This window comes from Hylobates moloch, unplaced genomic scaffold, assembly GCF_009828535.3.
Source record: "Hylobates moloch isolate HMO894 unplaced genomic scaffold, HMol_V3 SCAFFOLD_21, whole genome shotgun sequence".
Classification (NCBI taxonomy): domain Eukaryota; kingdom Metazoa; phylum Chordata; class Mammalia; order Primates; family Hylobatidae; genus Hylobates; species Hylobates moloch.
In genome coordinates, this window is record NW_026652296.1 from 25,211,123 (window position 1) to 25,236,394 (window position 25,272).

General features: G+C 48.3%; 1 protein-coding gene across 1 annotated transcript in view; it reads left to right on the forward strand.

The window, feature by feature from the left end:
- Positions 1-25,272, forward strand: part of LOC116461362 (fer-1-like protein 4) — a 48,812-nt gene that overhangs the window by 21,631 nt on the left and 1,909 nt on the right. Inside the window, exons 23-41 of the mRNA XM_032143053.2 lie at positions 604-757; positions 886-1,010; positions 1,438-1,572; positions 1,687-1,860; positions 2,278-2,394; positions 2,489-2,650; positions 5,062-5,296; positions 5,439-5,497; positions 5,586-5,717; positions 8,053-8,095; positions 8,185-8,285; positions 8,363-8,500; positions 8,598-8,714; positions 20,599-20,726; positions 20,908-21,078; positions 21,823-21,977; positions 22,849-23,009; positions 23,879-23,964; positions 25,174-25,272. Coding sequence (XP_031998944.2) covers positions 604-757; positions 886-1,010; positions 1,438-1,572; positions 1,687-1,860; positions 2,278-2,394; positions 2,489-2,650; positions 5,062-5,296; positions 5,439-5,497; positions 5,586-5,717; positions 8,053-8,095; positions 8,185-8,285; positions 8,363-8,500; positions 8,598-8,714; positions 20,599-20,726; positions 20,908-21,078; positions 21,823-21,977; positions 22,849-23,009; positions 23,879-23,964; positions 25,174-25,272 — 2,492 coding nt within the window. The remainder of the gene's footprint in view (positions 1-603; positions 758-885; positions 1,011-1,437; positions 1,573-1,686; positions 1,861-2,277; positions 2,395-2,488; positions 2,651-5,061; positions 5,297-5,438; positions 5,498-5,585; positions 5,718-8,052; positions 8,096-8,184; positions 8,286-8,362; positions 8,501-8,597; positions 8,715-20,598; positions 20,727-20,907; positions 21,079-21,822; positions 21,978-22,848; positions 23,010-23,878; positions 23,965-25,173) is intronic.

A 25,272-nucleotide genomic window follows, 5' to 3' on the forward strand; every position in this document is an offset into this window, starting at 1 on the left:
ACTAAAAATACAAAAATTAGCCGGGTGTGGTGGTGTATACCTGTAATTCCAGCTACTAGGGAGGCTGAGGCAGGAGAATCTCTTGAACACAGGAGGTAGAGGTTGCAGTGGGCAGAGATCACACCGCTGCACTCCAGACTGGCAACAGAGGGAGACTCCATCTCAAAAAAAAAAAAAAAAAGTGTAGCTGGTTTGTGGGCCAAAGATTTCTAAATGAGGTGTCCCTGGAAAAGATACCGAAAAGGGTCCCGAGGAGGGAGATGCCGTGACCCTTGGGGTTGGCGACAGGGAATGTAAACGTGTGGGGGGTGGAGGGGACAAAGGTGGGAGAGCAGAGCTCAGAGTGTAGTTAGGGGTCTGGGGTGTGGGGTACAGGAAGTGGCAGTGTTAGGGCAAGAGGTATAGGGAGTGAGAGCGTGAGGGTCATGGCGTAGGGTGGAGGGCAGGAGGAGGGTAAGGCTGGGCAGGTAGGGAGTGGACTGGGAGTTTGGCATGGTATGGTGATGTGCAGTAGAGGTGTGCCCTGGGGAAGCAGGATTGCGAGGTCTAGCTGGGGTCATGAAAAGCGGCATCGGGGCCCTGACATGCCTTCTTCACACACAGGCACCAGGGGCAGCCCCTGGTGAGGTCTGTGCCAAGCTGGAGCTCTTCCTGTGGCTGGGCCTGGGCAAGCAAGCCAAGGCCTGCACCTCTGAGCTGCCCCCGGATTTGCTGCCCGAGCCCTCGGCCGGGCTGCCCTCCAGCCTACACCGGGACGGTGAGTGCAGATGTGGGCAGGGCAGGTATAAGGCCCACCTGGCTCTCTGCCCAAGGTGTGGGGCTCAGTCAGGGGACTTCAGTGGTTCCCCTGAGCAAACATGACACCTTCCTTGCGCCTCACCCCAGACTTTAGCTACTTCCAACTCCGGGCTCACTTGTACCAGGCCCGAGGTGTGTTGGCAGCAGATGACAGTGGCCTCTCGGACCCCTTTGCTCGAGTCCTCATCTCTACCCAGTGCCAGACCACACGGGTGAGGGCTGGGATGACAATGGGGGTGGAAGGGACCCAGGAGACAAGTTAGGGTGGGTCTGAGCTTTTCCCCAAGGCCCCTCTCCTCCCACTCTGGGTTTGCAGAGCAGGGTATCAGGATGGGGTACTAGATGGCCCTAACTTAGCAGGTGATGTAGAACTGGAGGTCTTAGCAGTGAGGAGTCGTTTTCTGGGGTTGACTTTAGGCCTGGACTCTGAGGGCAGCCAATTGCAATGGGGAGGCAGGGCTGGGAGGGGCTGGCTGCAACACCATCTGAAGATGGTTTCATCTTCCTCACATCTCACTCTTCTTGTGATGAGCATTTACTTAAAGTATTCCTTCAGAGCAGGGGTGCTCACATGGCATGGGTGTTGGGAGCCTTCTCCTGATTATCTGCTGCTACCCACTTCTCTGTATGGTCCCCAAGGTCCTGGAGCAGACGCTGAGCCCTCTGTGGGATGAACTCCTGGTATTTGAGCAGTTGATAGTGGACGGGAGGAGGGAGCACCTGCAGGAGGAGCCTCCATTAGTGATCATCAATGTCTTTGACCACAATAAGTTTGTGAGTGTGGCCTGGGCCCTCCCTGGGTTCCTGGCCAGGAGTTCCCCCTTGATGCCCACCTTCCCCGGCTCCTGAGCCTCTTCTCCTTTGTCTTCACTGCCCTGCTCCCCCTAGGGCCCCCCTGTGTTCCTGGGCAGGGCACTGGCCGCCCCGAGGGTAAAGCTGATGGAGGACCCATACCAACGCCCAGAGCTGCAGTTCTTCCCCCTGAGGAAGGGACCCCGGGCAGCCGGAGAGCTCATTGCCGCCTTTGAACTCATTGAACTGGACTACAGTGGCCGACTTGAGGTCAGCATGCCCTGGCGTGGCTAGCACAGGCTGTGAGCCCAACTCGTTAGTCCATCAGGCCATCCAGCCCCAGGGAATATAAAACATGGGTATGTCCCAGGACCAGCCTCCAGATCTCTTTTCCCCAGAGAATACAGACTGCAGGTTTGTCTTGAGGTCACCTCATTGGACCACTTGACCCCAAGGAACATTGCAAGTATTCATGTGCTAGGTTCACCTTGTTGGGCCATCCTGCATGCCTCAGACACCCTGCTCCCTTCCTGCTTCCTGAGACCCCCTCCCTTCCACCAATCCAGCCTTGGTTGGTTCCTGTGCATTTATATTTCACCAGTACCTCTCCGTGTCCCCTCCCCACACCTAGGCTTTTCCTCCTTTGGCCTGATTCCTCTTTGCCCTCTGACTGTTTCCCTCCTACAGCCCTCAGTGCCCAGTGATGTGGAGCCCCAGGATCTGGCACCCCTGGTTGAGCCCCACTCTGGACGCCTGTCCCTTCCACCCAATGTGTGCCCAGTGCTCAGGGAGTTCCGTGTTGAGGTATCACCAGGCACTCAAAGCCCCCTTGTTCCCCAACATCCGTGTGCCCGTTTGTCTGGTGCAGGCCCCTGAATCTCCCACTTTCTGACCCCAGGTGCTGTTCTGGGGTCTTAGGGGCCTTGGTCGTGTGCATCTGTTCGAGGTGGAGCAGCCCCAGGTTGTACTGGAGGTGGCTGGGCAACGTGTGGAGTCTGAGGTCCTGGCCAGCTACCGTGAGAGCCCCAATTTCACTAAGCTTGTCAGGCATCTGAGAGTGGTGAGGCCATGGACTAGGGGACAAGGGGGGCAGAATAGTGAAAGAGGGCAGTGGATGGTGACTTTCTAGCTGGTTATCTTAGATGATCCAAGGGTCAGCAAACTCTCTATAATGGGCCAAATAGTAAATATTTTAGGCTTTGAGGACCATCCAGTCTGTTGCAACTACTCAACTCGGCCATTGTAGCATGAAAACAGCCATAGAGAATATGTAAATGAATATTTACAAAAACTGACAGCAGGCCAGACTCTGTCTATGGGCTGTAGTTTGCTGATCCCTGGATTAATTCATGGACTTGTGGTACTCTCTAGGCGTTACTGTTATTCAGACCTCTTGAACAAGCTTCCTTGATTATTTTCTGTCTATCCATTATTGAGAATAGGGTATTGAAATCTCCAACTATTACTAATGAATTGTGTATTTCTCTCTTCAATTCTATAACTTTTTGTATTTTGAGACTCTGTTGTTAGGTGCATATATGTTTATAATTGTCATATCTTCTAGATGAATTGACCTGTTTACCATTATAAAATATCTGTCTCTAGTAATATTTTTTGTATTAAAGTCTATTTTCTCTGGTGGTATAACTACTCCAGCTCTGTGGTTACTATTTGCATGATATATTTTTTTCCTATACTTCGTCCTTTATGTGTCTTTGAATCTAAAGAGTATCTCTTAGACAGCATGGAGTCGCCTCTCTTTTTTTAATCCAATTAACAATCTCTGGCTTTTGATTGATATTTCATATGATCACATTTGATGCTATTGATATTATTGGTTGAATTTACATCTGCCATTTTGCTGTTTGTTTTCTATGTCTTGCGGACTGATTGTTCCTCTTTTACTGCTTTCTTTTGTGTTAAATAGATGTTTATTATATTTTGATATTTATTAATGTACTATTTTAATTTGTTGATTTTTACTTAGTAGTTGCTCTAGGGATTACAATATACATACTACTATTTCACAGTCTACTTCAGATTAATACTAATTTAATTCCAGTAAAATATACAAACTTTTCTGTGGTATAGCTCTATTTTTCCTCTCTTTTGTGCTAAACTTGTCATATATATGTGTATATATGTATATATCTACAAATACATAAAATAAACCCATCAATACAGTAGTAAAATTGTTTCCCTTAGGATCCATTGATAGATACGGAATTCCATATATATATATATATGTATATATGTATATATATAGCCTTTAACCATAAAATAAAATAAACCATAATATATATATTTTAAGACAGAGTTTCACTCTGCTCGCTAGGCTGGAGTGGCGCGATCTCAGCTCACTGCAACCTGTGCCTCCCAGGTTCAAGCTATTCTCCTGCCTCAGCCTCCCAAGTAGCTGGGATTACAGGCACCCATTACCACACCCAGCTAATTTTTTTGTATTTTTAGTAGAGACAAGATTTCATCATCTTGGCCAGGCTAGTCTCAAACTCCTGACCTCAAGTGATCTGCCTGCCTTGGCCTCCCAAAGTGCTGGGATTACAAGCGTCAGCCACCATGCCCAGCCAAAAAATATATATGCGCACACGCGCGTGTGTGTGTGTGTATACACATATATATTTTAGACAGGGTCTCTCGCTCTGTCACCAAGGCTGGAGTGCAGTGGCACAATCTTGGCTAACTGTAACCTCTGTCCCCTGGGCTCAAGTGATCCTCCCACCTCAACCTCCTGAGTAGCTGGGACCACAGGTGTGCACCACTATGCCCGGCTATTTTTTTGTATTTTTGGTACAGATGGTGTCTTGCCATGTTGCCCGGGCTGGTCTCGAACTCCTGAGTTCAAGCAATCTGCCTTCCTCAGCCTCCCAAAGTGCTGGGATTACAGGCATGAGCCACCGTGACTGGCTTCTGACAGCACTTTGTAGGCTCCAAAGTACTTATGTTTCTATTACGTCATTTGATATTTACAACAGTCTTTTGAATCCAGGATTGTGTCCCCCCCTTTTTTTTTTTTTTTGAGATGGAGTTTTGCTCTTGTTGCCCAGACTGCAGTACAGTGGCGTGATCTTGGCTCACTGCAACCTCTGCCTTCTGTTTTCAAGTGATTCTCCTGCCTCAGCCTCCCGAGTAGCTGGGATTACAGGTGCCCACCACCACGCCCAGCTAATTTTTGTATTTTTAGTACAGACGGGGTTTCACCATGTTGACCAGGTTGGTCTTGAACTCCTGAACTCGTGATCTGCCCACCTTGGCCTCCCCAAGTGCTGGGATTACAGGCATGAGACACTTCGCCTGGCCTGTGTCCCTTTTTTAGCTAGGAAACAGGATGAGAAGGCAATGGTTTACCAGAGATTACACAGTGAGGCTATGGCAGAGCTGGGCTTAGAATGCAGGTTTAGATGTATTTTTTTTTCCTGCCTGTCTCTGTGGCTACCTTTCCCTCTTCCCCAGGTCTTCAAAGACACAGTTCCTCTCTTCCACCCCCAGGACTTGCCGGAGCAGCCTTACTTGCAGCCCCCACTCAGCATCTTGGTGATTGAGCGCCGGGCCTTTGGCCGCACAGTCCTTGTAGGTTCCCACATTGTCCCCCACATGCTGCGATTCACATTTCGGGGTCGTGAGGATCCTCCTGAGGAGGAAGGAGAGATGGAGGAGACAGGGGATATGATGCCCAAGGGACCTCAAGGTTAGGAACCTTCTCCTTCAGGGCCACCAGACAGAAGCCCCTCTGATTCCTGGTGGACGTGGCTTCAGAGGCCCTCCGATGGGGTGTGGAATCTGACTTCTACTAATCCAGTCTCCTTATGCTGCCATTTTTCCCCTCCCAGGACAAAAGTCCCTGGATCCCTTCTTGGCTGAAGCAGGTGTATCCAGACAACTCCTGAAGGTGATGGGGTAGAGGAGATAGATGGGGAAGGGGCTGGCAGTACTTAGGATGGTGCTGGGTTAGAGGGACAAAATCTGCTCTTCCTCAGCCTCCTCTGAAGAAGCTACCACTAGGAGGCCTCCAGAAACAAGGCCCTGGGCTGGAGGAGGACATTCCAGATCCAGAAGAGCTCGACTGGTGGTCCAAGTACTACGCGTCGCTGCAGGAGCTCCAGGGGCAGGTTGGGGCAGAGAAGGGTGCCAGGGAGGGGGCTGGGGTATAAATGGTGAAAAGAATGATATCTTAGCTGGGCATGGCGGCGCGCACCTGTAGTCCCAGCTACTCAGGAGGCTGAGGCAGGAGAATTGCTTGAACCCGGAGGCAGAGGCTCCAGTGAGCTAAGATCATGCCATTGCACAACAGCCTGGGTGACAGTGAGACTCTGTCTCAAAAAACAAAAAAAAACAAGAATGATCTCATTGAAGGTGGAGCTCTACAGATTTTCAGAGCTCTTCATTATAGTCCTCTCTCTTCACAATTCTAGAAGCTGGGGATTATTAACTCCATTATCTAGAGCTGTGTTGTCCAAAAGACATAATACAAGCCACATACGTAATTTTAACTTTTGTAGGAGCCACATTTAAAAAAAGTAGAAGGGGCCGGGCATGGTGGCTCATGCCTGTAATCCCAGCACTTTGGAAGGCCAAGGCAGGTGGATCACGAGATCAGGGGATTGAGACCATCCTGGCTAACAAGGTGAAACCCTGTCTCTACTAAAGATACAAAAAATATTAGTGGGGCGTGGTGGTGGGCACCTGTAGTCCCAGCTACTCAGGAGGCTGAGGCAGGAGAATGGTGTGAACCCGGGAGGCGGACCTTGCAGTTAGCCGAGATTGCGCCACTGCACTATAGCCTAGGTGACAGAGTGAGACTCCGTCAAAAAAAAAAAAAAAAAAAAAGATGAAAGGAAACAGGTGAAATTAATTTTAGTAATATATTATTCAAAATATCATTTCAAGGCTGGGCACAGTGGCTCATGCCTGTAATCCCAGCACTTTGGGAGACTGAGGCAGGCAGATCACTTGAGGTCAGGAGTTTGAGACCAGCCTGGCCAACATGGCGAAACCCCATCTCTACTAAAAATACAAAAATTAGCTGGGCGTGGTGGTGGGCACCTGTTAATCCCAGCTATTCTGGAGGCTGAGACAGGAGAATCGCTTGAACCTGGGAGATGGAGGTTACAGTGAGCTGAGATTGTGCTCCAGCCTGGGTGACAGAGTGAATCTCAAAAAAAAAAAAAAAAAAAAAAAAAAAATTTCAACAAGTAATCATTATAAAATTTCTGAGATATTTTATGTTCTTGTTTTTTGTACTAAGCATTTAAAAATCCAGTGTTTATTTTATACTTATAGCACATCTTTTTCTTTCTTTTCTTTTTATTTTTAGAGATGGGGTCTTTATCTGTTACCCAGACTGGTCTCAAACTCCTGGGTTCAAGTGATCTTCCCACCTCAGCCTCCCCAGTAGCTAGGACCATAAGTACATACCACCACACGCAGCTAATTAAAAACTTTTTTTTTTTTCCTGGGTGTGGTGTTTCATGCCCGTAATCTCAGCACTTTGAGAGGCTGAGGTGGGAGGATCACTTGAAGCCAGGAGTTTGAGAACAGTCTGGGGAACATGGTGAGACATGATCTCTACTAAAAATGAAAACAAGTAGCTGTGCGTGGTGGTGCACGCCGGTGGTCCCAGCGACTCAAGAGGCTGAGGTGGGAGATCACTTGAGCCTTGGAGGTTGAGGCTGCAGTGAGCCATGTTCACACCAATACACTCCAACCTGAGCTACACAGCAAGAGCCTGTCTCAAAAATAAATAAATAAAAATTAAAAAGCATTTATTTCATAGAGACAGGTTCTCACTGTGTTGTTCAGCCTGATCTCGAACTCCTGGCCTCAAGTAGTCACCTCAGTCTCCCAAAGTGTTGGGATTCCAGGCATGAGCCACCAAGCCTGGCCACTTACAGCACATCACATTTCAGACTAGCCATGTTTTGAGTGTTCAGTAGCCACGTGTGGCTGGTGGTGACTGCCCTAGACAGGGCAGGCTGGATGATAAATTGGAGCTTTAAAAATGCAAGTGGTGGCCGGGTGCGGTGGCTCACGCTTGTAATCCCAGCACTTTGGGAGGCCGAGGCGGGCGGATCACGAGGTCAGGAGATCGAGACCACAGTGAAACCCCATCTCTACTAAAAATACAAAAAATTAGCCGGGCGTGGTGGCGGGCGCCTGTAGTCCCAGCTACTCGGAGAGGCTGAGGCAGGAGAATGGCGTGAACCCGGGAGGCAGAGCTTGCAGTGAGCCGAGATGGCGCCACTGCACTCCAGCCTGGGCGACAGAGCGAGACTCCGTCTCAAAAAAAAAAAAAAAAAAAAAAAAAAAAAAAAAAAAAAAAAAAAATGCAAGTGGCATACACAGCGGGAACTTGAATGAAGGTTTCCCAACTCTCCTGGAAAAGGGGGTAGACTAAGGAGTTGAAGGGGTTGGGGAAGAATCTCTGGATCTGCTCTTTAATTTCAGCACAACTTTGATGAAGATGAAATGGATGATCCTGGAGATTCAGGTAAGAGATTGGGCTTTTTGCTCTTGTTCCATCTGCCCATCCCCTACTCACCCAGATATTTCTGACTGGGGCATTTTTGCTGTTTGCAGGTGGAGTCAACCTCATTTCTATGGTTGGGGAGATCCAAGACCAGGGTGAGGCTGAAGTCAAAGGCACTGTGTCCCCAAAAAAAGCAGTTGCCACCCTGAAGGTGACTGGGTACTGGGAAGAGGAAAGTCTCCTTTGGATTCTGGACATTGGGCTGTCACTGAAGTCCTTGCCTTTTAGATCTACAACAGGTCCCTGGAGGAAGAATTTAACCACTTTGAAGACTGGCTGAATGTGTTTCCTCTGTACCGAGGGCAAGGGGGCCAGGATGGAAGTGGAGAAGAGGAAGGATCTGGACATCTTGTGGGGAAGTTCAAGGTACATTTGGGGAAGGAAAGCGGAACCAGGGAGCCCAGGTGGGGATGCAGGAGGACAATTGTCTTACCAGAGCCTTTTCTGTCTCCCCCCAACTCAGGGCTCCTTCCTCATTTACCCTGAATCGGAGGCAGTGTCGTTCTCTGAGCCCCAGATCTCCCGGGGGATCCCACAGAACCGGCCCATCAAGCTCCTGGTCAGAGTGTATGTTGTAAAGGTGAGTCTCCATAGCCCTGGCACGCCTCCAACTATAGCTAAGGTAATGTACACGAAACCTACAGAAGGAAGGCTTCGGGAGGAACCCCGGGATCACAGAGTTCAAGTTCTTCATTTTTCAGGTGAGAAATCTAAGCCACAAATTTAGGAGATCTCCTAGGGTTATAAAGCATGCTCATGGCAGAACCAGAATTGGGAGTTGGTCTCCTGTCCCCTGTTTGTAGTTCTAGTCCTGTAGACGGGCGAGTATAATTCTAGGATGAGAGCAGGGCTGAATCTCAGGCTTCAGAAGGCTTGTTACCAAATACCTTTGTCTAACTTTGTCCATTGGTGCAGTTTTCATACTGAGTTCAGCAGGGCCTTGAAGTATTCTTAAAGATATCTCGGGGCCGGTCACGGTGGCTCATGCCTGTAATCCCAGCACTTTGGGAGGCCGAGGCGGGTGGATCATGAGGTCAAGAGATTGAGACCATCCTGGCCAACCAACATGGTGAAACCCCATCTCTACTAAAAATACAAAAATTAGCTGGGCATAGTGGCACATGCTTGTAGTCCCAGCTACTCAGGAGGCTGAGGCAGGAGAATCACTTGAACCCAGGAGGCAGAGGTTGCAGTGAGCCGAGATTGCATCACTGCACTCCAGCCTGGGTGACAGAGCGAGACTCTGTCTCCAAAAAAAACAAAAAAGAGGGTGAGTGGCAAAGGGATGGAACAAAAGGGGGAAAGGGGTCAGGGTTGCGAGAATGAGGACAAAAATGACACTTCTCAAAGTAGATCTTTTTGTATACCTCTGACTCTTAGAACTGTAGCAATGTTTCACATGCCCCTACAATAGACAAAAAATTAAAAGCAATCACCGTGTTGAGGAAACCTAACATGGAATACAAACACTAACAAATGACCCTCACTGTATTACAAATGAACAATATAACCACACTGAAGGAAGTGAAGAACAAAACCAAGTAACTCTGGAAAACAGTAATTTGACAGGGTTCTATAAAACTCAAGATGGGCCTGGTGCAGTGGCTCAGGCCTATAATCCCAGCACTTTGGGAGGCCAGGACAGGAGCATCACTTGAGTCCAGGAGGTCAAGACCAACCTGGGCAACAAAGTGAGACTCCATCTCTACAAAAAATTAAAAAACTAGCTGGATGTGGCTGGGTGTGATGGCTTATGCCTGTAATGCCAGCACTTTGGGAGGCTGAGGCAGGTGGATCGCCTAAGTTGGGTGGATTGCCTGAGGTCAGGAGTTTGAGACCAGCCTGGCTAACAGGGTGAACCCCATCTCTACTAAAAATACAAAAATGAGCTGGGCATGGTGGCACGTGCCTGTAGTCCCAGCTGTTTTGGAGGCTGAGGCAGGAGCATTGTTTGAAGCTGGGAGGAGGAGGTTGCAGTGAGCCAAGGTTGTGCCACCGCACTCCAGCCTGAGGGACAGAGTGAGATGTCGTCTCAAAAAAAGGAAAAAAATAGCCTGATGTGGTGGCGTGTATCTCCGGACCCAGCTACATGGGAGACTGAGGCAGGGGGATCACTTGAGCCCAGGAGGTTGAGGCTGCAATGAGCCATGATTGTGCCACTGCACTACAGCCTGAATGACAGGGACAGAGCTTGTCACAAAAACAAAAAACCAACTAGACTAAAGATAGAGAGCTGAACATAAATGCTGTAATCTAGTTAGAAGTATGTGTTAGCAATTCTGAAACTATATTATGTGTATACTGGTATACATGAATAAGTAAACTATATTGTAGATAATGAGAACCAGGTTTCTTACTGTTGGAGAAAGAAGTTACAAATAAGGAAAGGGGATTAAATGAATGCTGTGGTATTAGATCAGAATCAGAAGTATCTGTATAAACTCATGTTTTTAAATATACACAGATGGAAAGATACAGAAATACAGATATATGTATATATATGTGGATTATGTTACTCATGTTTGCTATCCCTGTCTGCTGAGAAGGCCTAGAAGCAACAACATCCTAGTAGCAATGAACACACCAGGTGCCCAGATTTTGGTTTCTAAACACCATTATTTAATAAAAGGATTGAGGACTCCTTGGAGTTGATTCTAGGACTAGGACTGGGAAAATATAAGTCAAATCTGGAGCATTTTGTGGGGCAGGAGTAAGGAAGTGCTCAAAAAAGGATGCGGGCTTGATGAGTGAACACAGGAGCCAAACTGAAGGAGCTCCTAATGGTTAAGACTTGAAAAATTGGGGCAACAGAATAAGTAATGAGGCTGGGCACAGTGGCTTTCGCCTGTAATCCCAGCACTTTGGGAGTCTGAGGCCAGGAGTCCAAGACCAGCCTGGCCAACATGGTGAAACCCTGTCTCTATTAAAAATACAAAAATTAGCTGGGTGTGGTGGCGGGCACCTGTAATCCCAGCTACTTGGGAGGCTGAGGCAGGAGAATCACTTGAACCTGGGAGGTGGAGGTTGCAGTGAGCCAGGATTGTGCCATTGCACTCCAGCCTGGGCAACAAGAGCAAGACTCTGTCTCAAAAAACAACAACAATAACAGTAATGATAGTATTGGATATTCAGACTTTTTTTTTCTTTTTTCTTCTTTTCTCTCTCTCTAGCTCGCTCTCTTTTTTTTTTTTTTTTTTTTTTTTTGAGACGCAGTTTCGCTCTTGTTGCCCAGGTTGCAGTGCAATGGGGCACCATCTTGGCTCACTGCAACCTCTGCCTCCCAGGTTCAAAGGATTCTCCTGCCTCAGCCTCCCGGGCAGCTGGGACTGCAGGCATGTGCCACCACACCCTGCTAATTTTGTATTTTTAGTAGAGACAGAGTTTCTCCATGTTGGTCAGGCTGGTCCGAAACTCCCGACCTCAGGTAATCTGCCCGCCTCGGCCCCCAAAAGTGCTGGGATTACAGGCCTGAGCCACCACGCCCTGCCCATCCACTCTTTTTGAGAGTGCTTTTAGGTTTAAACTTCTCCATGCGTTGCTGCAAATGAAGTCCATTCCTTTGGGAAGAGATTAGAGATCTGTTCTATGGTCTCCTCCCTCCAGGGAAAATCTCTGAGCCCTTGCTCTGGAACCTGGGGTGGGGACTAGGACAAAATTCTCTCCAGGTGACAGCCCCCACTCCAGGACCTGAGACTTTGCGGCAGGAGGGGACAGTTGGCTGAGGTCCCCTTAGCTTTCCTGTCCTGGTGTGGAACCACCATCTTACCAGCCAAGGCAAGGATGATCAGGGCCCCTGTGAGCCCTGATCTTAGTGAGCTGCACCCATGGTTGAGCCTCCATTCCATGGGCGGGGGGTGGGGGTGGGGCTGGGCAGCAGAACCCCCACTTACTCTCAGCTGCACTTGCCTGAGACTTTGCCTCAGCAATAGGGCAGCTGGGGGCAGGATGAAGGACATGATGTCTTGCTCTCTGGTTGGGAGCTAGGAGGAGGAGGAGCCCAGTGCCCTAGGCAGCAGCCCTTTGGAGGGGAGTCTCTGCTTCTGAGCTAGGAAGGGGGTTGGGAAGGAGTGGTCTTGGTTCAAATACCACACACTCCTTTCTTACTACATTTTCATAAATTTTTTTGACTAGGTGTTTCTTCACTTTCTGTTTGCCCTTAAGACCACTACCAGAAGCTTTCAATGGCTGATTACACCTGTAATCCCAACATTTTGGGAGGCTGGGGTGGGAGGATCACTTGAACCCAGGAGTTCCAGACCAGTTCAGACAACATAGAGTGACCCTGTCTCTATACACAATTTTTAAAATTAGCCAGGCATGGTGGCGCATACCTGTGATCCCAGCTACTCAGGAGGCTGAGGTGGGAAGATTGCTTGAGCCAGGAGGTCGGGGTTGTAGTGAGCTGTAATCGCACCACTGCACTCCAGCCTGGGTGACAGAGCAAGACTCCATCTCAAAAAAATAATAATAATTACATTAATAGTGTATGAACTAAGTACTCTGGATAAAAGAAAAAGTTTGCATTAAAAATCTAATATATGCTGCCGGGCGCGGTGGCTCACGCCTGTAATCCCAGCACTTTGGGAGGCCGAGGCGGGTGGATCACGAGGTCAGGAGATCGAGACCATCCTGGCTAACATGGTGAAACCCCGTCTCTACTAAAAATACAAAAAATTAGCTGGGCGTGGTAGCAGGTGCCTGTAGTCCCAGCTACTTGGGAGGCTGAGGCAGGAGGATGGTGTGAACCTGGGAGACAGAGGTTGCAGTGAGCCAGGAGTGCGCCATTGCACTCCAGCCTGGGTGACAGAGCAAGACTCTGTCTCAAAAAAAAAGAAAAAAATCTAATATATGCTGTTTTTAAGGGGCACATCTGAAATGTATGGATTAAGGATACCGAAGAAGGTAAAAGGAAGAGAAAGTTACATCTGGCAAATTCTAGCCAAAAGAAGGCTGGTATAGCCAAATTAATCAGACAAAATAGATTTAAAGCCAAACACACACACACACACAAACAACAACAACAATACACATACACACACACACACACACAAAACCTGATACTACTAGACTATCTCTTTTTTTTTTTTTTTTCTTTTTTTTGAGATGGAGTCTTGCTCTGTCACCCAGGTTGGAGTGCAGTGGCGCAATCCTGGCTAACCGCAACTTTCACCTTCCGAGTTCAAGCAATTCTCCTGCCTCAGCCTCCTGAGTAGCTGGGACTACAGGTGTGTGCCACCACGCCCAGCCTAGAGTGTCTCTTTATAATGATAATTTTAAAATCCAGTTTTTGGTGAAGATACAATTTTAAGTTAAATATATAAAGCAAAAACTTATTTAATTATAAGGAGAAAGAAAATTCATAAGTATAGCAGAATATTTTAACACACTTCTCTTTTGATAAAATGATCAAATGAAAAATAAGCTAAGCATGCTGGCATGCGCCTGTAGTCCCAGATATTTGGGAGGCTGAGGTAGGAGGATTGCTTGAGCCCAAAACTCTGAGACTACAGTGAGCGATGATCGTGCCCCTGCACTCTAGCCTGGGTGATGGAGTGAGGCCCTCTCTCAAATAAATAAGCAAGGACACAGAAGATTTGACCTGCTCAGTTAACAAATTTGATCTAATGAATGAAGTGTAGGTACCTCAAAACTGTAGAATAAACATATTTTTTAAGTACTCATGAGACATTTACAAAAATTGACCAAGTTGGTGTATAAAGCATGTCTTAACTTTCAAAAGTCTGAAATAATAGATAGCCTGTCCTCTGACAATAATGTAATTAAGCTAGATATCAGCAACAAAAGATATCTAAAACATTACATGTTTGAAAATTAAGAAATGCATTTCTAAATAACATGAGTCAGAAGATAAATCATAATGGAAATTATAATGTGAACTGAATGACAAAATACATCCTATCAAAATTGTGGATGCAGCTAAAGCAGTAGGTAAAGGAAAATATATAGCTATCAATTAATGCATTAGAAAAGAAGGGAGGTTAAAATTAGCTCAGTCTATCTCAAGAAATTGAGGCTGGGCCCAGAGGCTCACGCCTGTAATCCCAACACTTTGGGAGGCCGAGGCGGGTGGATCAGGAGTTCAAGACCAGCCTGGCCAAGATGGTGAAACCCTCTCTCTACTAAAAATACAAAAATTAGCTGGACCCAGTAGCAGGCGCCTGTAATCCCAGCTACTTGGGAGGCTGAGGCAGGAGAGTCACTTGAACCCAGGCAGCAGAGGTTGCAGTGATCCGAGATTGTGCCACTGCACTTCAGGCTGGGTGACAGAGTGAGACTCCATCTAAAAAAAAAAATTGATGAAATGGATAAACATAAAATAGAAGTGATCCCAAAGTGCTGGGATTATAGGCATGAGTCATTGTGCCTGGCCGAGACCCTATCTCTACAAAAAAATTTAAAAGTTAGGCCAGGTGTGGTGGCTCGCCTCTGTAATCCCAGCACATTGGGAGGCCAAGGTGGGCAGATTACCTGAGGTCAGGAGGAGTTCGAGACCAGCCTGGCCAACGTGGTGAGACCCCTATGCTCTACTAAAAATACACAAATTAGCAGGGCATGGTGGCACGTGCGTAGTCTCAGCTACCGGGGAGGCTGAGGCACGAGAATTGCTTGACCCTGGGAGGCAGAGTTTGCAGTGAGCTGAGATCATGCCACTGCACCCCAACCTGGGCAACAGAGCTAGACTCTGTCTCAAAAAAATAAAAATTACCTAGATGTGGTGGTTCCTGCTTGTTGTCCCAGCTACTCGGGAGGCTGAGGTGGGAGGATTGCTTGAGCCACTGAGGATGCAGTGTGCCAGAAAAAAAGGAAGAAAATTTATTTATTTTTGAGACAGTCTTGCTCTGTTGCCCAGGCTGGAGTACAGTGATGCAACCTCGGTTTACTGCATCCTCCACCTCCTGGGTTCAAGCAATTCTGCCTCAGCTACCTGAGTAGCTGGGATTACAGGTGCCTGCATCCACACCTGGCTGATTTTTCTGTTTTTTAATAGAGACAGGGTTTTGCCATGTTGACCAGGCTGGTCTCCAACTCCTGGCCTCAAGTGATCCACCTCGGCTTCCCAAAGTGCTGGGATTACAGGCGTGAGCCACTATACCTGGCCAGAAAACCTGAATAGTACTATAAATATTAAAAGAAATTGTGTCAGAAGCTCCAGACCAAATGGTCTCAGCAGCAGTTTCCACCAGTTATGGATGAAACAATTTTAATCTTACACAAACCATTTCAGAGAATATAAAAAGAAACACCCCAGTTAATTCCATGAGGGTGGCATAATCTTGATGCAAAACCTGAGAAGAATGACATGAGAAAATATAATTATAGGCCAGTTTCACTTACAAACATTTATTCCACAGGTATTTCTTGCTTTTTTTTTTTTTTTTTTTTTTTTTAATTGGAGTTTTGCTGTTGTTGCCCAGGCTGGAATGCAGTGGCGCGATCTCGGCTCACCGCAACCTCCGCCTCCTGGGTTCAAGCGATTCTCCTGCCTCAGCCTCCCAAGTAGCTGGGTTTACAGGCATGCGCTACCACACCCAGCTAATTTTGTATTTTTAGTAGAGACAGGGTTTCTCCATGTTGGTCAGGCTGGTCTCAAACTCCCGACCTCAGGTGATCTGCCCGCCTTGGCCTCCCAAAGTGCTGGGAGTAGAGGTGTGAGCCACCATGCCCGGCCTTTCTTGCATTTTTTGTGAGGTACTAGGCAGTGTTCTGGGTACTGGTGATAAAAAGCAGTGAGTTAAAACAGACGAAGATCAGTGCCCTCGTGAACTTTACATTCTAGTGAAAAGAGATTAACAATAACCATAATCAATAAGTAAATTATATAGCTTATGGGCCGGGCGTGGTGGCTCACGCCTGTAATCCCAGCACTTTGGGAGTCCGAGGAGGGGGCGGATCACCTGAGGTCAGGAGTTCGAGATCAGCCTGGCCAACATGGCAAAACCCCGTCTTTACTAAAAATACAAAAATTAGCCAGGCCTGGTGGCACGTGCCTGTAGTCCCAGCTACTCAAGAGCCTGAGGAAGGAGAATCGCTTGAACCCGGGAGGCAGAGGTTGCAGTGAGCCGAGACTGCACCATTGCACTCCAGCCTGGGCGACAAGAGGGAAACTCCATCTCAAAACAAAAAAAGTTATATATCTTATTTATATGTTAGAAAATTATAAGTGCTGTGAAGAAAATATGTCAGGATAAAGGGATGGGGGAGTGCTGGGGGTGGGTTGCAAATGGATGGTCGGAGTTGACAGACCTCAATAAGACTTTTTTTTTTTTTTTGGTAGAGACGAGGTCTTGCTATGTTGCCCAGGCTGGTCTCGAACTACAAAATGCTGGATTACAGGAATGAGCCACCATGCCCGGCTGAGAAAGTGTTATTTAAACAAATACTAGAGTTGGGCACAGTGGCTTGCACCTGTAGTCCCAGCTACTAGGAAGGCTGAGATAGGAGGATTGTTTGAGCTTGGGAGGTTGAGGCTGTAGTGGGCTGTGATGCCACCACTGCACTCCAGCCTGGGTGACAGTGAGACTCTGTCTCTTAAACAAATACACACTAGGAGGGGGCCAAGGAGTTATCCAGGTCGCTACCTGAGGGAGAAAGCATTCCAGGCAGAACGGCTGGTACAGAGGCCATCAGGTGGAACCATGACTCGTGTGTGACAAACAACAAGGAACCCCTTGTGGCCGTAGCAGGCAGGATAAATGAGGAACAGGTTTTAGGAATTAAGGCTTCAGAGGAAATGGAGCAGCGATGGGCGGAGGAAGCAGATCATGTTGGGTTTTGTTATTCACTTTATTCTGAACTACATGGGAAGCCATAGGAAGGTTCTGAGCAAAGGAGTGCCAGAATATAACTTACATTTTCTTTTTTTTTTTTTTTTTTTTTGAGACGGAGTCTCGCTCTGTCACCCAGGCTGGAGTGCAGTGGTGCTATCTTGGCTCGCTGCAACCCCTGCCTCCTGGATTCAAGCGATTCTCCTGCCCCAGCCTCCCAAGTAGCTGGAATTACAGGCGCTCGCCACCACGCCTGGCTAATTTTTGTATTTTTAGTAGAGACAGGGTTTCGCCATGTTGGCCGGGCTGGTCTCAAACTCCTGACCTCAGGTGATCCACCCGCCTAGGCCTCCTAAAGTGCAGGGATTCCAGGCGTGAGCCACCGCTCCTAGCCTTTATTGTCCTTTTAAAAAAATGAATGTCAGGCCAGGCACGGTGGCTCATGCTTGTAATCCCAGCACCTTGGGAGGCCGAGGCGGGCGGATCACGAGGTCAGGAGTTCAAGACCAGCCTGGCCAACATGGTGAAACCCAGTTTCTACTAAAAATACAAAAAATTAGCTGGGCCGGGTGCGGTGGCTCACGCTTGTCAGGCGGATCACGAGGTCAGGATAGAGACCATGGTGAAACCCCGCTCCAAAAAAAAAACAAAAATAGCCTGGATGGTGGCGGGTCCTGTATCCCACTACTCAGAGATGTGAAGAGAAGCCTGAACAGGAGGCGGATGGGCGAATTGCCACTGCACTCACCTGGTGAGCAGACTCTCTCAAAAAAAAAAAAAAAAAAAAAAAAAAATGGCTGGTGGAGGACCTCTTCTCTCACTACCCAGGAGGCTGAGGCAGGAGAATTAAACTGGGAGGCAGAGTTGCGTGACCGAGCCCCCCACTGTCCACCTGGCGACAGAGACTCTGTCTCAAAAAAAGTCATCCTAGTGGGTATAAAGTGGTATCTAATTGTGGTTTTGATTTGTTTCCTAATGACACTGAACAGTCTTCGTGTGCTTTTTAGACCTTTGTATATCTTGGAGACACGTCTAAAGTCCTTGGTCTATTTTAAAATTAGATTGTTGTTTTGTTGTTGAGTTGTAAGAGTTCATTGTATATTCTGGCTACTAGATTCTTATATGGCTTGCAAATATTTTCTCACTTTCTAGGTTGCCTTTTCACTCTATTGATAGTGTCCTTTAAAGCATAAGAGATTTTAATTTTGATGAAGTCTATTTTTATTTCTTTTATTGACTATGTTTTTTGGTCATAGCTAAGAAACCTTTGCAAAATCCAAGGTCATGAAGACTTTTGCCTGTTTTCTGCTGTGAGTTTGAGTTTTGACTCTCATGTTTAAGTCTGTGATCCATTCGGGGTTAGTTTTTGTATCTATTGTGAGGTGAGGGTCTGACCTCACACTTTTGTATGTGACTGTCCAGTTGTCTTAGCTCCATCTGCTGGAGAGATGGTTCTTTTCCCATTGAATGGTCTAGGTACCTTTGTTGAAAATCAATTGATCATAGATATGTGGATTTCTTTCTGGACTCTCAATTGTATTCTACTGATCTATGTTTATGCCACTACCATACTCCTTTATTACTGTCTCTTTGTAGTCAATTCGTGGTTTTTTTGTTTTTTTTTTTGAGACAGGGTCTCACGCTGTTGCCCAGGGTGGGCTGCAGTGGCGTGATCACGGTTCACTGCAGCCTTGACCTCCCGGGCTCAAGCGATCATACCTCAGCCCCCACAAGTAGCTGGGACTACAGGCACATGCCACCATGCCCAGCTAATTTTTTCTGTTTTTTAGTAGAGACAGGATTTCACCATGTTGCCCAAGCTGGTCTCGAACTCCTGAGCTCCTGCCTGTCTTAGCCTCCCAAAGTACTAGGATTACAGCCGTGAACCACTGAGCCGAGCCAGCACAGGAAATTAAGGCTTGACTGAGTATCTCTAAGTAGGATTTGGACAGGACAAGAGAGGAAAGAGATTTCAAAGAATAAAATTAATATGTAATCACAAGGAGAAAAAAAAGCTTTGCCTTTATGAAGACTGCATTCTAGTAGGAGAAACAAACATTAACAAAATAAGTAAATGTTTCAGTGAGTTACAAAGGCGTAAGTGTGGCCAGGCGTGATAGCTAATGCCTGTAATCCCAGCACTTTGGGAGGCTGAGCCAGGCGGATCACCTGAGGTCAGGAGTTCGAGACCAGCCTGGCCAGCATGGTGAAACCCCATCTCTACTAATAATACACAAATTAGCCAGGTGTGGTGGCTTGTGCCTGTAATCCCAGCTACTCGGGAGGCTGAGGCAGGAGAATCGCTTGAACCTGGGAGGTAGATGTTGCAGTGAGCCGAGATCATGCCATTGCATTCCAGTCTGGGCAACAGAGCGAGACTCTGTCTCAGGGGAAAAAAAAGAAGAAAAAGCATAAGTGCTATGGAAAACATAAATATAAAAAAAAAAAAATCAAGTTGGCACAGTGGCTCATGCCTGTAACCCCAGCTACTCAGAAGGCTGAGGTGGGAGGACTGTTTGACACCAGGAGTTCTGGAGACCAGCCTGGGCAACAGAACAAGACCCAATCTCTAAATTAAAAGATGTAAAGATCATCAGAGAGAAAGTACAGATTACTACAATGGAATGACAAGTCAGCCCATCAACTTCTCTACAGGAACCAAAAGTGCTGGAAGAAAAATAGAATAATATCTTCAAAGCACTGAGAGAAAAATAACTATCGCCCTTGAATTGTGTGTCCTAGGAATCACTCATGCAAGAAAGAAAAAAATGAAAGACCTCTTTAGGCAAACAACAATGGAAAAAATCACCCAAAACCTTTCAGTCAAGAAACTACATAGGGCTGGAGGTGCAGTGGCTCACACTGTGTAATCTCAGGACTTTGGGAGGTCGAGGTGGGAAAATCATTTGAGGCCAGGAGTTCAACACCAGCCTTGGCAATGTAGTGAGACCCCTGTCTCTATAAAAAGAAAAGGGGGGAAAAAAAAGAAACTACATAGGATATAATTATTTCTTTTTTTTTTTTTTTTTTTTGAGACGGAGTCTCCCTCTGTCACCCAGGCTGGAGTGCAGTGGCGCAATCTCGGCTCACTGCAGGCTCCACCTCCCAGGTTCACGCCATTCTCCCGCCTCAGCCTCCTAAGTAGCTGGGACTACAGGCATGCGCCACCATGCCTGGCTAAGTTTTGTATTTTTAGTAGAGATGGAGTTTCTCCATGATGGCCAGGCTTGTCTCAAACTCCTCACTGCAAATGATCCACCTGCCTTGGCCTCCTAAAGTGCTGGGATTACAGGTGTGAGCCACTGCGCCTGGCCCAGGAGTTTGAGACCAGCCTGGGCAACATAGCGAGACCCCCATATCTATTAAAAAAATTCATAAATTAAAAAATAAGTCAAACCATATAGAAAGTTATGAGTTGAATAGTAAGTCCCTTATACATCTTTCAACATATTTTGTTTCATTATACTTTTCGTTATACCTATTTGTATGACTTAACTATTTCATAACTAATTGAAAATAAAAGTCGTCTTGTCCAACCTCTCCATTAGCTCCTCACAGTGGGAGATCTCTCCTTGATAACTTTCTGCTTTCACCCAATGGGAAATTAGGTCCTACAAAGGTAACCTTGGGTTATCATAATGACGTTTCTCTCAGTTTCACTCCATGCTGTTCCCCTAGGCTACCAACCTGGCTCCTGCAGACCCCAATGGCAAAGCAGACCCTTATGTAGTGGTGAGCGCTGGCCGGGAACGGCAGGACACCAAGGAACGCTACATCCCCAAGCAGCTCAACCCCATCTTTGGAGAGTGAGGCTGGGCCCTGTGGGGTGGAAATGGGGTAGCTGGAGGAGCATCCAGCCCTGTGGCCTTGTGGCAGCTGGCCTAGGGATGGCAAGGGAATGGACAGGGGCTGCTGACATGCCCACCCCATCCCCAGACCACCTCCTGGAGCATGGAAGTGACCTCAGCCCCTCTCCCTCCTTGCCAGGATCCTGGAGCTAAGCATCTCTCTCCCAGCTGAGACGGAGCTGACGGTGGCTGTATTTGATCATGACCTTGTGGGTTCTGATGACCTCATCGGGGAGACCCACATTGATCTGGAAAACCGATTCTATAGCCACCACAGAGCAAACTGTGGGCTGGCCTCCCAGTATGACGTGTAGGTCCGGCAGGGCCCACAGAAGCCATTCTAAGTTTCTGGCCAAACACATTCAAGCTCACATTCCCTTTTGTGTCTCCAGATCCTATGATTTCATGGAAGGGGACCCTCCCACCCACCACCACTGCCAACCAAGACATAGCTCAGTGGTCAAGACTTGGGTTTGGGAGTCGGGATCCTATAACGAATGTCACTTGACCTTTTTTTTTTTTTTTTTTTTGAAACAGAGTCTTGCTGTGTCTCCCAGGCTGGAGTGCAGTGGCACAATCTCGGCTGACTGCAACCTCCGCCTCCTGGGTTCAAGCGATTCTCCTGCCTCAGCCTCCCCAGTAGCTGGGATTACAGGCGTGGGCCACTATGTCCAGCTAATTTTTATATTTTTAGTAGAGACAGGGTTTCACCACGTTGGCCAGGCTGGTCTCAAACCCCTGACCTCAAGTGATCTGCCCACCTCTGCCTCCCAAAGTGCAGGGATTACAGTTGTGAGCCACCACGCCAGACCCACTTAACCTCTTCAAATCTCAGTTTTCTCATCTGCAAAACAGGTAATAAGATCAGTATCTTCTAATAGAAGCACCTGGACTACATTTTTTTTTTTCATTGTTATCCTAAACAAGGACTAACCTGTCTCCCGTTGAGAGTGTTGAACCTAGACCTCATGTCTTCATAATGTCATCCCTGCTCCAGGCCCAACTGTGTCCCTACACCAGCCCCAGCTGATGCATCTTCCTTTTCTGCCTGTAGGGATGGTTATAATGCTTGGCGTGATGCACTCCGGCCCTCACAGATCCTGGCGGGGCTGTGCCAACGCTGTGGCCTCCCTGCCCCTGAATACCGAGCTGGTGCTGTCAAGGTGGGCAGCAAAGTCTTTCTGACACCACCGGAGACCCTGCTCCCAGGTATCAGCCCCTTTCTGTTCAAGCAAGATATTGGTAGAACAAGGTACAGGGGGCCCAGGTGCCCAGTCTTGTGTGCTCCCCACAATAACCCATTGCTTCAGGAAGTAGATGTGAATTTGGTTGAGTAAGGACGAGGTTCTTGGGTATTAGGGAGAAAACAGTCTTTATTGGTGAGTGTGAGATTCCCCCAAAGAGCCAAAGTGGACCCATAACTACTCAAGTTCCTGGAACACAGAGGTCCCACAGAGCATCCCATATAACAGAATGTGGCTGCAGAATTAAATGGCTGGAGGCTTATTTTTATTTTTATTTATTTATTTTTTTTGAGACAGGGTCTTGCTGTGTCACCCAGACTGGAGTGCAGTGGTGCCATCTCAGCTCACTGCAGCCTGGACCTCCCAGGCTCAAGTGATCCTCCCACCTCAGCCCCCTGAGTAGCTGGGATTACAGGCACACACCATCACGCCTGCCTGTTTCTTTTTTTTTTTTTTTTTGGTAGAGATGAGGTTTCGCCATGTTGCTCAGACTGGTCTCAAACTCCTGGACTCAAGCAGTCCTCTCACCTTGGCCTCCAAAAGTGCCCAGATTACAGGCATGAGCCAGTGTGTCTGCTCTGGTGGCTTATTCTCTAAATAGGGTCTAGGCAAAGGTGGCAGTACCTCCAATCCCACTGTCCCACTGACTGCTGGCTTTTCACTGGGTGAAGTTACAGCAGCATCTTCCACTTTTTGTGCACTACAGAGCTGCTCTCCTAGTCCACAGGGCTTTATCCAACAGTGGCTTCCCCAGCTTAGAGCTTCTGTGGTGGGGGAGGGAGGGAGGTGAGGTGGAAGCTGTGTGGAACCCTAAGCTCACACACCTCTTGTTTCAGGCAGCAGCAGCCCCACAGTGGCGAGTGGGGACCCTGAAGAGGCCCAGGCATTGCTTGTGCTGCGGCGCTGGCAGGAAATGCCGGGTTTTGGGATACAGCTGGTACCCGAGCATGTAGAAACCAGGCCTCTCTACCATCCCCACAGCCCAGGGCTGCTGCAGGTGAGGGAGGGCTCAGCACCCAGGCCTAGAATCACAAGACTCTTAGAATCCCAGGACACCCACCTGATCCTGGACCCTGGGCCCCCAGGACAGCCCTTCCCTAAGATGTCCACCTGGGTGCCACCTGCAGCTCCTGACTACGGTTCCTGTTGCTGGTCCCTGTGTCCCCGCTCATCTTGGACCTCCATCCTGGACCACACCTTCACCCCAACCCTAGTCCTACAGGATCCCTACCCCTGGGCACCAAGACTCAGATGTGGGGTTCCTAACCTGACCTCCCCCCACATCCCTAAGATCTGGACCTTGGAACACCACATATTACTTTTAATCTCAATTTCCCCTTCTGGAACCTCATTTTTTTTTTTCCTTTTTGACATGGGGTCTCACTCTGTTGCCCAGGCTGGAGTGCAGTTGCGTGATCTCGGCTCACTGCAGCCTCCGCCTCCCAGGTTCAAGTGATCCTCCCACCTCATCCTCCGGAGTAGCTGGGATTACAGGCGTCTGCCACCACACTTGGCTAATTCTTGTATTTTTTTGTAGAGACAGGGTTCTGTCATATTGCCCAGGATGGTCTCAAACTCCTGAACTCAAGCGATCTACCCTCCATGGACTCCCAAAGTGCTGGGATTATAGGCATGAGCCACTGCGCCCAGCCTGGACCTCACCCTTGAACCCCTAATCTAACCTTGATCCTGGAACCCACACTTCAGACTCCACCTTCATCCTCATCCCCCAGGATCTGCCTGACCCTGTCATTTTGACCCTAGCTCTTTTCTCCACTTGGGGACAAGGCACAGCCTGTGGCCACAGGGCTGTCAGGGAAGGTTGGGAGCCTGGCAAGACCCTCCAGCCTGGTCCTGTCCCCCCAGGGATCTCTTCACATGTGGATTGACATCTTTCCTCAAGATGTGCCTCCTCCACCCCCAGTTGACATCAAGCCTCGGCAGCCAATCAGGTGAGAGTTCTGTCGCCTCCTTCCAAGGCGGGTGCACATCCTGGTCTACCTGTACAAGGGTCCTCTGAAAACCCGGGTCCCCAGTGAAGCAGGCAGAGGTTGTTATTCACAGGCTTTTCAGTTAGGTGTCATTAAATTCCCTGTTATTCATAAGCCATTGCAAGTTGAGTGTCTCTTGTAAACTGAGTTCAAGTACCTTTTGGTAAGCCCCCTTCCCACCTAAGCTCATCTGAGTGGAGTTCTGTGTGGGGCACAGCCAATTCACACAGGGCTGAATGCAGATGCTTGGATATCAGCAGCCTGTCACTTTCTGCCTCTAGGCTCTGCTTTCCTTGGTGTCACTCTCAGGGAGCCCCCTCTGCAGTCTGGGGGCACAGTGGCATCTAACAGAGCGAGGCTTACATCTCAGCCAGGCCACTTGAGCAGAAAAAACACCTCTTTCCCAGTTACAGCAAAAGCCTCAGGGCTGACTCAGCAGACCAGCTTGGGTCAAATGCTGTGCCCTGAACCAATCATTGTGGTCAAGGAGCTGTAATACTCGAATTGGCCAGTCCAGTGATGTCTCCCCCACCCTGTCCAGCCAGGGAGGGAGGGGCCTGCCCCACCAGAATTCCATAGATTGACAGTGGTGGTGGGGAGGGGTGGTTGGGGTGGGGGTGGGTCACCAGCAGAAAATCATGGTGCTGTCAACAAATGAGGGGAAATTGATGCTGGGCTGGAGAAAACAGCTATCCAGGCAACCCCATGGCAGCCAAGGACAGGGCTACATGAGGGTAGGGTCCAGAGTGTCGCAGCCCTCCTGTCCCTCAGGCGCTATACACTCCTGTCCCCCGTCTCTCATCCTCCCTCTTCTCCCTGCAGACTGACTTTCTCTGTTCACTCATTTTTTTGCATCCCCAAACTCTGGCTTGTGGCTCCAGCTTTGCATCTGATGCCACACCATGCAACGGTGCAGGGCCCTGATTCTAAATTCACAGGAAGAACCTCGCTGGGCCCCACAGACCACTCCTGGGGCCATCTGCTGTGGCCAGGGTGGTCAGTGACACCTGGGGCTGTCCTTTCATGGGACCACAGGCATTGGATTCCCCTGCTGGGCACACAGGTGCCCAGTGAATGTCAGTGGCCCTGGCCCAGGTCCCTCCTGCTTCCTGCAGCCCCTTTTAGGGCCCCGCTCAAGAGTCTGAAGCCACCCCCTAATGTGCCCCTCAGCTATGAGCTCAGAGTTGTCATCTGGAACACGGAGGATGTGGTTCTGGATGACGTGAATCCATTCACTGGAGAGATGTCGAGTGACATCTATGTGAAGAG